Raw genomic sequence first — 13,134 nt, 5'->3', positions numbered from 1 at the left:
CAATACAAGGCAACACTTTATTTTAATGGTCCATTTGAGAGTTAGTAGACTATCTGCTCAATATCTGTTGATGCTGCTCCTTCAACAGACATTTAACTGACTATAAGAAACTTCGCAAGTACATGTCAGCTTACACTAAGCCAAACCCTAACCCCAACCTAACAGTCTACTTATAACATGAGAATTAGTTGGCATGTAGATGCAATGTAGCTTAAACTCAACAAACGGACCATCAAATAAAGTGATACACAATATTGTATTTTTTTTTTAAATAAAATGAAAATGGCTATGTATGCCATGATTTTGGTGCAGTGCTGATGCTAAGCTGCTACACTCCATAATCACAAATTAGACAGAGAAAGTTCTCTTGTAAATGAGAAAATCCCTACCACTCTCCCCTCAACTGTTCTTATTTTTTTATTTGGAAAGCTTCAATTAGTGGGAATATTTTGTCAATACTGCCGTTTATATATATAAATATTTTCATTACTGCCAATTTATTTTATAATAAAATGTAAGTTAAAATATATTATATACAAGGTAAGCTGACATTATAATTTTTAGATTCACAAAAAGCTTTCAGGGCTTGCTCATATCTATTGATTGTTAACATTTAGGTTAAAATCACTAAAAACGGAGTAAAAAAAAATCATTCTTGCCTGTGAAATTTAATTTCCTGAGACAAGGGTTACTCTGGGATGATCTAAACACCCCCAATAAGCACCTCCGTAAAGTTGCCACCCCATAAAAACAAATAATCCCCAAAACTATGCCATTCGTTTGTGCTACGTTTGTGCTGATTTGTGCCGCAAAAACGAACGTGTGTGCTGGTTTGGGGTCTGAGATATTAAGCATTGCTCGGTTTGTGCCGTTAAACGAACTCATCTGGTGTCTTTCGTTAGTGCTCGGTTTGTGCCGTTAAAACGAACACGGTATCTGTTTTGCTCTTTTAGATATAATAAAAAAATATTTCGGGAGCCGTGACGTCACTCTCCACCCCAGGTTGTCTAAATCACACGAAACTGGTGTCTTTCGTTAGTCCTCGGTTTGTGCCGTTAAAACGAACACGGTATCTGTTTTGCTCTTTTAGATATAATAAAAATATTTCGGGAGACGTTACGTCACTGTCCACCCCAGGCTGTCTAAATCACACCAAACTGGTGTCTTTCGTTAGTGCTCGGTTTGTGCTGGTTTGTGCCGTTAAAACGAACTCGGTATCTGTTTTCCTCTTTTAGATATAATAAAAATATTTCGGGAGCTGTGACGTCACTCTCCACCCCAGGTTGTCTAAATCACACCAAACTGGTGTCTTTCGTTAGTGCTCGGTTTGTGCTGGTTTGTGCTGTTAAAATAAACACTGTATCTATGTTTATTGTTTAGATGCCTGATCAAAACACTTCGGGAGCCGCGATGTCACTCTGCGCCCCATTATTTCCTCTGAATTGTACAAAACTAGTGTCATTAGTTTGTGCTGGTTTGTGCCATTAAAATAAACACTGTGTCTGTTTTTATTGTTTAGATATTGTTAGATAATCAAAAGGAATTCGGGAGCCACGACGTCAAACTGTGGCCTAAATCGCACAAAACAGGTGTCATATTGGTTTGTGCTGTCTGTGCCCTTAAATAAACACGATGTTTTCGTTGTTTATGTATATCTATAGATATAACTAAAATATTGGTTAGATTTGTGCTGGTTTGTGCCGTTGAAATGACCATCAGATATTTATATTCGTGCATGATTTTATTGTTTTCGTTTGCTCACAATTTGTGCTCATTTGTGCTGCAAAAATATTATTTGTAGGCCTAAAAATAATATTAGCTTATTTTAGAGGTCTCTCGACCCCAGTTGCGTTTTAAAGCTAAAACATATTAGTGTAAACGGGGCCTAAAAGTTATGCACAAGCTTGGTTTGCAGTGCCAACTGCTCAACACTCGTAGCTTCTTAGTCAGGATTTAATCTGAATAATCTAAGCATCAACGTATCATCAGAGCTAGAATTTTGCCCCCTAGGTTAAATAGTTATCACTTTGTAAACCTCAACCTGCTTTCAGTCATCTTTAAATGGGTGCATATAGTAAATAAACATGTTTCACATTAAAATTACTTTTAACAATAATCCATAGCAAATAATTCAACTCATACTTTGAGTATTTAGAACAGACACTTTTACTCTACTTTCAATAAACGTTTTACTTGAGTATGATTTGTCAGTACTTATTCCACTACTGCATGTTAACGCTTATATTATGCACTATTAACCCTGATTAACAATTACACATTTCTAGCGGTTGGCGCTGCAAACCAAGCTTGTGAAGCACTTATGGAATACATACAATTTGTACACGTTCTTGAAAATGTAACATTGAGAAGTGTATTGAGTTGTTATTTAAGCATTTTCCTTAATTTCAGTCACATTCCTTGACTTTAGTAAACATTCTTTATCTTATGAGTGACATGCAGTCATCTCAGTCTAAGCAGATTCTCAATCATTGCTTGTAGCGATTTTGCATCTTTCTAAAATGCTTCCACATTGTACATGCTTTCTGCAAATACCTATATAAAGCATCTATGTCTTGAGGTTTGTCTGATACTATTTTTCTATGCTCAATTCGATCGGATGAGAATGAGGAGAATGATTATTCAAAATAGTGAATAACCAGACAAGAAAAAAATAAACTAGTGACTGCAGGTTGAAGAAAAAAAGTGAAGTGAATGTACAGTAAAAAAAATTACTCAAGTACACATTCCATTACAAATTTCCTTCACAATGTCAAATAATTAAACAGTCAAATTTTCTGTCTTTATCAACTTAAAACTTTGAGTTGAAAGATTGAGTTACCAGTCTTGTTGTCAAGCAAACAAGTTACCTACACAAAGCAATAGTTATCCACACAAAGTTGATGAACTAATTTGATTATTAAATTTAAGGCAATAAGTTTCTATGCATTTATCTAGTAATGTGAACAAGACGACTTGTCTTGTTGTTTTTTTTTTTAAGTTAGTTAAGTGTATGAAGCATAACTACAATTTGTAAGTTGACTGAACTCTATTCAACTTATTAAATTGAGTTACCAGTACTTATATTATCTAGCAACAAATACAAGAAAATAAGTTAACTACACAACGTAACAATAAGTTTTAAGTTGTATCTACTCAAAGTAAACACTAAGTAAACTTGTCAATTTTATCATAAATAGTAAAAGGGGCAGAGCTTGGGTAATGCCTCAGATATGCAAGTATACAGATATGGACATAAATTAAGGCAGTACTCACACTAAGTACAGTTGCCTCGAACCGGGCCAAAGCACGCTTGTCCCCCCTCCCGTCTCCCGCAACGGCCCGCACTCACACCACAATCGGGCCTGGGCACGTTTAAGTCATCGATGCTGCGCTGTTTAGTGAGAAGCGCTGTCACTCAGCAGCACAGTGGAGATTTCTCTAGTTATATTGTTTCAGTCGGTTTGATATTCAGTCGGTTTGATATTCAGTCGGTTTGATCCGCCACTTTTGGCACTCATAAACATTCATAAAGCCCTCGTGCTGCAGGAATGAGGAGGTTTGCTGAAGGCGCACAGCTGTCGTGCAGTACGGTTTGCGTATTAAATAAGCTACGGCAGTTTGCGATCACTGAACAGTAAGAATGATTAATAAATCCATATAAAACAGTCCCTTAAAAGTCACGTCTCGCTTTCAGTTTCGGGCTTTGGCGCGTTTTGCACTCACACTACAAACATAAAACAAAGCCCAAGTGAACCGCGCTCAGGCCCACCTCTTCCAACCGGGCCAGGGCTGGCCAAGTGAACCGTGCTTGAGCCCGATTCTGCGCACTCGCACTTCTTAAACGATCCAGGAAACGGGCCTGGGCACGGTACGGATGGCATAGTGTGACAAGGCCTTAAGAAAACTATGTTACTTAGAAAAATTAAACCAATCAAATGTTACAAAATGTAAGGTATATGTGAAAATTGGAATTGTGATTAGATTGCCAGAATGCAAATACAGCATTAGTTTTTCCTGCATTATTCATAAGAATTTGGACTATATTGTAAATGAAATGGCATTTCAATGGGTAATTAAAATGTTACATTTGTCTTTAGGAGTTTGTTGTCTGTTTTTATTGTTTTTTTGCCTCCTCTCTTTGCACCCTCAACACACCCACTCCAATAGTTTTAAGTCTGTAGTTCAAACAGACATGTACAAATAGGAAAGACAAGGTAGGTGGCTGGGGCCCACGTTTTCAAGCTTGAGATTTCTAACAGAGATGTCAGCAAAGTTTTAAGTATTGTCCATGTTAAAAGGCAGCTAGCTAAATAGGATTTTTTAAGTAATTGCTAAACAGAAATGTCATAAATGGAACTTTAAAGCCATTATGACCATGGCAGCAAAAATGTCACTGACAGGTCACTGTCAAACAACACTGGGCTGCAAGTTTTTTTCTTTTATGAATAAATTATTGATTTTATTACACCCTTTTAAACCCCTATGTACTTATTTTTAAATTACCTATTTTTAAACAGTAGCAGATTGCTCATTGTTACAAAGATGGCATGTCTTTTTTGAGTTTGTTGCTTTATAATTTGTCCTTAGAATATCAAAATAAACATCTGCACTGCCCTTTCCAATTGAACCACAAACACTATTTTCTTGTTAAAACATTTTTTTTTATCACACACAGATGAAAATAAGAGAAAAACAGTACCTAGGACACCTATTGTTAATGAACGCTTGTGTTTTTGAATCCTTTTCTTGGAGGCAGTGAGATGTTTGAGCCTGTTCCAAATCGTTTGCTCTGCCTTTTCTCTGTAAGAAAAAACAAATAACATAAATCTGAATGCAAAATGCATGAATTATACTTAAATGTTAAGTTTTTATTATTATTATGATTTTTAATAATATTGTTTTTCTAACCTTATGGAGCAAGTGACAAGCAATACCACATCTGCCTACAAAAAAAAAACATCAGATTAACAACATTACAGGATTCCCACTACAAGCAAAATTTTAAATTCCCTTACTTCACTGACTTAAAACCTAAAATTGCATGACCTACAATGAAAAACAAGCAGGTGTTGTGTTGAGCAAAATTGTGATTCTGCAATTGCTGAATATACCACAAAATCAAGCAAATGGCTCAAGATGCCACATATTTCCTCTGAATTTTGGCCAGCCAGGACACTGTTCAAATACCTGCTCGACAATCTATAATGTTTTATAATAAATGACAATATATTCACATGTAGAAAGGGCTCATCCAATATGAAATACCTTGAGTTGTCTTAGACACAGCACAGCATTGTGCTTCTTAGGCATGTGACCACTAGACGAGTCAAGAGACATTTACAAAGCACATTCAGCCAAAGACTATTTGAACATGGCTTTATTGACCATGTATATGGCCAGTATAGGCCACATTATATATATATATATATATATATATATATATATATATATATATATATATATATATATATATATATATATATATATATATGTGTGTGTGTGTGTGTGTGTATGTATATATATATGTGTGTGTGTATGTTTATATATATATATATATATATTAGGGATGTGCAGAGCAGCCAGTATTTGTATTTGTATTTGTTGAGGGGGGAAAAGTATTTGTATTTGTATTTGTATGAGTAAAATTCAAAATGGCGCAAAAATGTATATTTTTTCTATTACAATTCTAATTTACGTTATAGTGAAAGTATTGTTTAATTATACCCATTATATAAATTAAAGATATGCAATATTGGTTGTTGTTTTTGAACATGTGACAAGAAATGTCATTGAAAAGAAAATAACATAGAAGTCATTATCTCATCCATGGTTAAACCAACAACTAATAAAATACCATTGTGAATATTATGAACCCCACCACCACCGTTCTTGTTGAAGGACACTGAATAGACAGAATAAAAACAAATAATACTTCAAAAAACTGTTCTTCTTCTGAAAGAACTTCTTTCCAATGGACAGAATTCCAAAAACTAAAATTAACTAAATAAATCTAAATAAAACCCTGCCTGGGAGATCTGGCAGAACAAAAGTATTCTATATAATACTAAAAGATACAGCCCTGCTATTGTCATCTGCCAGCCACAAAACCGACACAAAGTTTTATTTTTTTTTTATTTTATTTTTTTTATGTTTGAAACTGACTTGCTGGGGCAGAATGTGGCTGTGTTGATGGTTTGGTGCTTGTGGAGGATTTAGCAGAACATAGCTGTGCTGATTGAGGGGATTGATGCTTGTGGGGGGTTCACAGACAGTATCAGGAAAGGATGCTTTTAGTGCATGTGATAATACATTACATAGAAGGTTGCGCGGTGGCACAGTGAGTACCACTGTCGCCTGACAGCAAGAAGGTTGCTGGTTCGAGCCCCGACTGGGTTCCCCCATGTTGGCGTGGGTTTCCTCCGGGTGCTCCGGTTTCCACCACAGTCCAAACACATGCAATACAGGTGAATTGGGTAAGCTAAATTGTTCCTATTGTATGAGTGTGAAAGAGAGTGGATGTTTCCCAGCACTGGGAAACATATGGATGTTTCCCAGTGCTGGGTAGCAGCTGGAAGGGCAGCCACTGCGTAAAACATATGCTGGATAAACCCCAGATTGATAAAGGGATTTAGCCGAAAAGAAATGAATGAATGATTATAGATAAAAGATGTTGACAGATGTTTAATATCTGCCTCTGCTGATTTCACTTTTGCACACATTATACAGTATCACTTTGTTTTATCTGCAGCTCCACTGACTGTAAAATGCTTCCACACAGAACCTGAAGGTTTTTTTTCTTTTGACTGGTGGAGGACCAAGAAATGGCTCAGCAGCAGTCTCATTTTTTTCATGGTGCCCAAATGTATTTGAGGAGATTCAAGTTAATAACAAGTGACGGGAAGCTAGGCTAAGGTTAACTTAGCCTATAGCATATATCTTGCTGTCTGCAAAAGACAGTAATTTAGACATACCATATAACTCCCATAAGTGCATACTATTTGACACAACTGCAAAAGCATCGTTTTAACCTTTATAAACAAACGTTAACGTTACTCTGTCAACAGTCTATTGTCTGAATTACCGCGCTAACAGAGCTAACGTTGCGTAAACAGAGAGCACCCGATTGCAAACTTCAAAAATGCAGCGTAATAGAATCCCGAACAAACTCCGCTTTAACTCCGCTACAAGTTTATAAACTGCCTTTGGAACCCAATTAAGGTACAAAAATATATTTAACAAAAATAGCGATGCAGTGAAGTATTTTTTTCGCTCAGCCGAGCCTTCTGTCTGTTGCTGTGAAGCTTGTGTCAGACATCTCCGCCCCACCCTCCCACTACTGACTGAGCGCGTCTCTCTCTCTCTCTCTCTCTCTCTCTCTCACTCTCTTACTCTCTTACTCACTCTCTCACTCACTCACACGGGCATGCACTGTGGTCTCATGAGGAAACGCTGCCTTTTGATATAGTGCTTTTCTTGCTCCCGAATACAAATAATTTTTCAAGTATTTCTTCGAATCAAGTATTTGTAAAAACACGCTATTCGTGCCTTTCCGAATACTGTACTCGGGTTCGGCTCCACCCTTAATATATATATATATATATATATATATATATATATATATATATATATATATATATATATATATATATATATATGTATATATATATATATATATATATATATATATATGTGTGTGTGTGTGTGTGTGTGTGTGTCTGTGTGTGTGTCTGTGTGTATGTTTGTTTATATATATATATATATATATATAAATAAATAAACAAACATACACACACACACACACTTATTTTTTGGTTATTTAATATATATAACTAACTTTCAACTACCAATAAAAAAACAAAAAAACAATCCTAAAACCTGTTTTAAACAAGGGAGTAAATAGTAATTGCATTTTCATTTTTGGGTATCTGCCCCTTTAACCCATCAATTCCTCTTAGGTATGACAGATACAAGTCCTGCACAGTGGCCAGCTAGACATTGTTTAACTTCACTTTAACGTTCATCAAACCACTCTGTCAGCAGTCTTGCTTTAAGTATTGGTGCATTATCATCCTGATTGGCACCACCATTGGGTGAATCATTGGGTGCACATGGTCCTTTGGGTAGTATAATAGCTGGTTAGTAGGGCAGGGCGATAAAATCGATATCAGTATTATTGACCTAATACCATTGTCAATATCGATAATAAAAAAATTTCAGTATAAAGCGCTATAGTTTTGTTAAAATGTGGCTGCTAAGCGCACGCCTTGGAAGCAATGTCAATAAGCTTAGGGTGTCAGTTCATGGTTTCTGCTACATTTATTCTCTTACACCTAAACTCATCCCACCATGGCTACATTACAGCTTCTCTTTCAAAACATTCAGTCATTGCTGTTTTTTGAATAGCGGGTTATAAATCGCACCAAAACGTGTTTAAAAGGTAAGTGAGTTATAACAGTGCAAACTTTTCTTAACTTTTAAACTTTGTTTAACCCTTTAAGGTGACATGCTGACTAATGGTATGAAGCAGGCACCTGCACACATAGGGCTCAACCTGTGCAGTGCACATGCCCTTTTTAGTCTTGGATAGAAAGTGCCCTTTCAAAATTATCAAAAGTGCCCACGCGACGCGACACACCCTCCGTCCCGCCCTTCAGTAGGCGCACGACAACACTGATCTTGAGTATGCGCGCTCAACCCCCCTCCCCCGCTTTACAGTATGCGCGCGACAACACAGCTGATCAGAATGCGCGCGCAACACTGCTCTTCAGTACGCGCTCAAAAACTACACATCCCCACCGCCCGGTCTTCAAAAAATTGATCCTGCACATGCCCTTTTGATGGTCTCTGCATGGGCCTGGTATGAAGGTATGTTGGAGACACACTTGTTACATAAATGCACTAAATCTCGTTCAGCAGCATTTATTTGAGAGTACATGAGTAAATCTGCACTTGAGCAGGGTATATTTGAGGGGGCGTGCAGGAATTTTTGTGCACAAACAGACGAAATTAGCGTGCAAGCAAAGAGATTCACATGCTCATATTACATTAATGCAATCTCAACTTGTAATACTGTGCTCAAGATATTTAAAATTAAAATGGAGCCATAGGTAGTTGGTAGATCTGTGTAAAAGGCCTGCCGCCACAGCTGAAAAAAAAATCCTAGAGGAAACACTGCAGTTTGTCATTTCTAATGGGAGGTGTGCAACGTGCACGACGTACACATGGGAGCGAAAAACCTGAAAAAAAAAAAATAAAATAAATAAATAAATTTATTAAGCTCGGGTACAATCTGTTTACACTGATCATTCTTGAGATGTTTCAGCAGATTAATTGTAGTTACCTGTGTTTAATTTAGTTGATTGAACATGATTTGAAAATGCATTAACCTGTTTATATTAGATCCCAGGGTTGGCAGCACGTCAAAGCACAAACCAAGCATGAAGTAAAAGAAATTATCTGTAAACCTTCAAGACAGGATTGTCTCGAGGCACAAGGCTGGGGAGGTTACAGAAAAATGTCTGCTGCTCTGAAAGTTCCAATGAGCACAGTGGCCTCTATCATTCCTAAGTGGAAGATGTTTGGATCCACCTGGGGCCTCAAGTATCAACGCTGCGTATGCAAAAAAACTTTGCATCCGCCAGATTTCACGCTCATGTTTGGATTTACTAACGATGAAATTAACGTGACAATGTGCATTGGTCCACACCAACTTCATGTCTGGCATTTATGCATTTCTTGTGTGTGTTTGTTATATTTCCATTGGTGACTTCTAGAGGCAATTATGTTAAATTGCACACTACAAAGCATCTTTAAACCGTGCAATGCCAGCAATAAATTTGCAAATAATATGGGATGCTCAAAAGTACTTAACAAATATTGTAGCAAGGCGGTCAACCCATTATTAATTCATCCTCACAAACAGCATGGTTTGCAGTAAATTGCGAGTCTACCTGTCACATAGACTCACAATTTACAAACCCGATTCCAAAAAAGTTAGGACACTGTACAAATTGTGAATTAAAAAAGAATGCAATAATTTACACATCTCATGAACTTATATTTTATTTACAATAGAATATAGATAATATATCAAATTTTGAAAGTGAGAAATTTTTCAATTTCAGGCCAAATGTTGACTCATTTTGGATTTCAAGACAGCTACACATTCCAAAAAAGTTGGGACAGGTAGCAATAACAAGCTAGAAAAGTCAAATGTACGTATTAGAAACAGCTGGAGGACCAATTTTTCACTTTTTAGGTCATTTGGCAACATGATTGAGTATAAAAAGAGCCTCTCAGTGTGGCAGTGTCTCTTAGAGGTTAAGATGGGCAGAGGATCACCAATTTCCCCAATGCTGTGCCAAAAAATTGTGGAGCAATATCAGAAAGGAGTTTCTCAGTGAAAAATTGCAAAGAGTTTGAAGTTATCACCATCTACAGTGCATAATATCATCCTAAGATTCAGAGAATCTGGAACAATCTCTATGCGTAAGGGTCAAGGCCGGAAAACCATACTGGATACCCGTGATCTTCGGGCCTTAAGACGGCACTGCATCACAAACAGGAATGCTACTATAATGGAAATCACAATATGGGCTCAGGACTACTTCCACAAAACATTGTCGGTGAACACAATCCACCGTGACATTCGCCGTTGCCAGCTAAAAGTCTATAGGTCAAAAAAGAAGCCATATTTAAACATGATCCAGAAGCGCAGGCGTTTTCTCTGGGCCAAGGCTCATTTTAAATGGACTGTTGGAAAGTGGAAAACTGTTCTGTGGTCAGACGAATCAACATTTGAAGTTCTTTTTAAAAAACTGGGACGCCATGTCATCCGGACTAAAGAGGACGGTGACAACCCAAGTTGTTATCAGCGCTCAGTTCAGAAGCCCGCATCTCTGATAGTTTGGGGTTGCATGAGTGCATGTAGCATGGGCAGCTTACACATCTGGAAAGGCACCATCAATGCTAAAAGGTATATCCAAGTTCTAGAATAACATATGCTCCCATCCAGACGTCTTCTCTTTCAGGGAAGACCTTGCATTTTTCAACAAGACAATGCCAGACGACATACTGCATCAATTACAACATCATGGATGCGTAGAAGAAGGATCCAGGTACTGAATTGGCCAGCCTGCAGTCCAGATCTTTCACCCATATAAAATATTTGATGCATCATAAAGAGGAAGATTCAACAAAGAAGACCTAAGACAGTCGAACACCTAGAAGCCTGTATTTGACAAGAATGGGAGAACATTCCTATTCCTAAACTTAAGCAACTTGTCTCCTCAGTTCCCAGACATTTGCAGACGGTTATAAAAAGAAGAGGGGATGCTACAAAGTGGTAAACATGGTCTTGTCCCAACTTTTTTGAAATGTGTTGATGCCATGAAATATAAAATCAACTTATTTTCTCCCTAAAATTATACATTTTCGCAGTTTAAACATTTGACTTGTCATCTATGTTCTATACTGAATAAAATATAGAAATTTGGAGCTTCCACATCATTGCATCCAAATTTTATTCACAATTGGTACAGTGTCCCAACTTTTTTGGAATTGGGTTTGTACATTTTTATTATAAAATACTTCCTCGTTCGGCAAGTATTTGTCTCTCCTACTTAGAGTGAAGAAACCCTTAATTAATTTATACAAACAAATTTACTTTTAAACATTCTGTCTCTCGAGCATCCACTTGTTGTTTGTTTCTTTAGCCTGCTAGTACTGCTTTCATTCTTTCATTCTCTCACTTACTGGCTTTGCTCTTCACCCTGTACAATGTCGCTTGTTTGTCTGTATTTGAGTGCAGAAGCATCGATGGAGGCATTGGAGCTGGAGCTGGAAGTAGTGGAGTCCCAGATTCGCAACCACGAGATGAAGCGAGCGCGGCTGCGGGAACAACACCCGGCTAACACGGCCCCTGGGTGCTGCCGTATAAAAGATGTTTACCAAGACCAGGGGCAGAATGTCTTCTCCTCCCGTGTTCAAGATCTCCACGGAGAACCGCTTCGCCCCTCTCTGTAAAACGAGTCGTGATGTGGCTATCATCTGTGACTCCATAGTTCGCCACATCCGCGCTGCTTCCTCCAAAGGTAACAAAGTATGCACTTTCTGCTTCCCTGGTGCCCGCGTTAAGAATATTTCTGCACAGATTCCTACTATTTTGAGCGCTGTTTAGAGCCTCAGTGCTGACGACCTCTAAGTGGGGACGAATGACACCGGGCTTCGTCAAACGGAGATTCTGAAGAGGGACTTCAGGAGCCTGATCGAGATGGTTCGATCGATCATCGTTTCTGGACCACTTCCTACCTACCGCAGAGAAATTTAAAGGTTCAGTAGACTTTTTGCTCTGAATGAATGGCTATTAACATGGTGTAAAGAACAGAAATTGCTCTTTGCCAATAACTGAAATCTTTTCTTGGAGCGTCTTAGGCTTTTCCAAGCTGACGGCCTGCACCCCAGTCGAGCTGGAGCTGAACTCCTGTCGAACAACATCTCCAGGACACTAAGTTCTGTCTGACTAGTAAGTAAAAATTCACAAAATTCCCATTATAGCCATATAGACTCTTGTTCATTCCACTTAAATAACAGTAATGCATATCTGGCTAACCCCATAGAGACTGTGTCAGTTCCTCGTATTATTAGATCAAGAAATAAACGTACTGTGTGCTCCAAAAAAAAAATCTATTAAGAATCAAACCAGAAAAACAGGTAAAAAGTGGAAACACAAATTCGAAAAGCTTGGTCTCCTAAACATCAGGTCACTAGCACCTAAAGCACTTATTATAAATGAAATAATAACAGATAACAATTTTAATACACTCTGTCTTACTGAAACCTGGCTGAAACAAAATGACTATATTAGTTTAAATGAAGCAACTCCTCCAGGATTGTTATATAAACAAGAGGCTCGTTAAACTGGTCGTGGTGGTGGGGTTGCATCAATCTTTAGTAATATTATTAATGTTAATCAGGGAAACGGAGTTATGTTTAACTCCTTTGAAGTATTAGCGCTTAATGTTATGCTTCCGGACATTATGCAAAAACCTATATTATAGAGCTGTGAACCTACACTAGTCTCACGGTTCGGTTACGATTATCATGCCATCGATTCGGTTCAATTCGATATTTCGG

General features: G+C 37.6%; 1 protein-coding gene across 3 annotated transcripts in view; it reads right to left on the bottom strand.

The window, feature by feature from the left end:
* Positions 1-13,134, bottom strand: part of cdk5rap1 (CDK5 regulatory subunit associated protein 1) — a 106,719-nt gene that overhangs the window by 76,392 nt on the left and 17,193 nt on the right. For 2 of the 3 annotated variants that reach the window (XM_073915972.1, NM_001110379.2), the window contains 2 exon segments: positions 4,909-4,943; positions 4,700-4,800 (listed from right to left, as the gene is read on the bottom strand). The exons of the other annotated variant lie outside the window; for it this stretch is intronic. In XM_073915972.1, coding sequence (XP_073772073.1) covers positions 4,700-4,800; positions 4,909-4,943 — 136 coding nt within the window. 3 annotated transcript variants of the gene reach the window in all.

The sequence above is a fragment of the Danio rerio genome, chromosome 11, assembly GCF_049306965.1.
Source record: "Danio rerio strain Tuebingen ecotype United States chromosome 11, GRCz12tu, whole genome shotgun sequence".
NCBI lineage: Eukaryota > Metazoa > Chordata > Actinopteri > Cypriniformes > Danionidae > Danio > Danio rerio.
The sequence above is the reverse complement of the archived record's forward strand: the minus strand, read 5'-3'. Positions and strand labels throughout refer to the sequence as shown.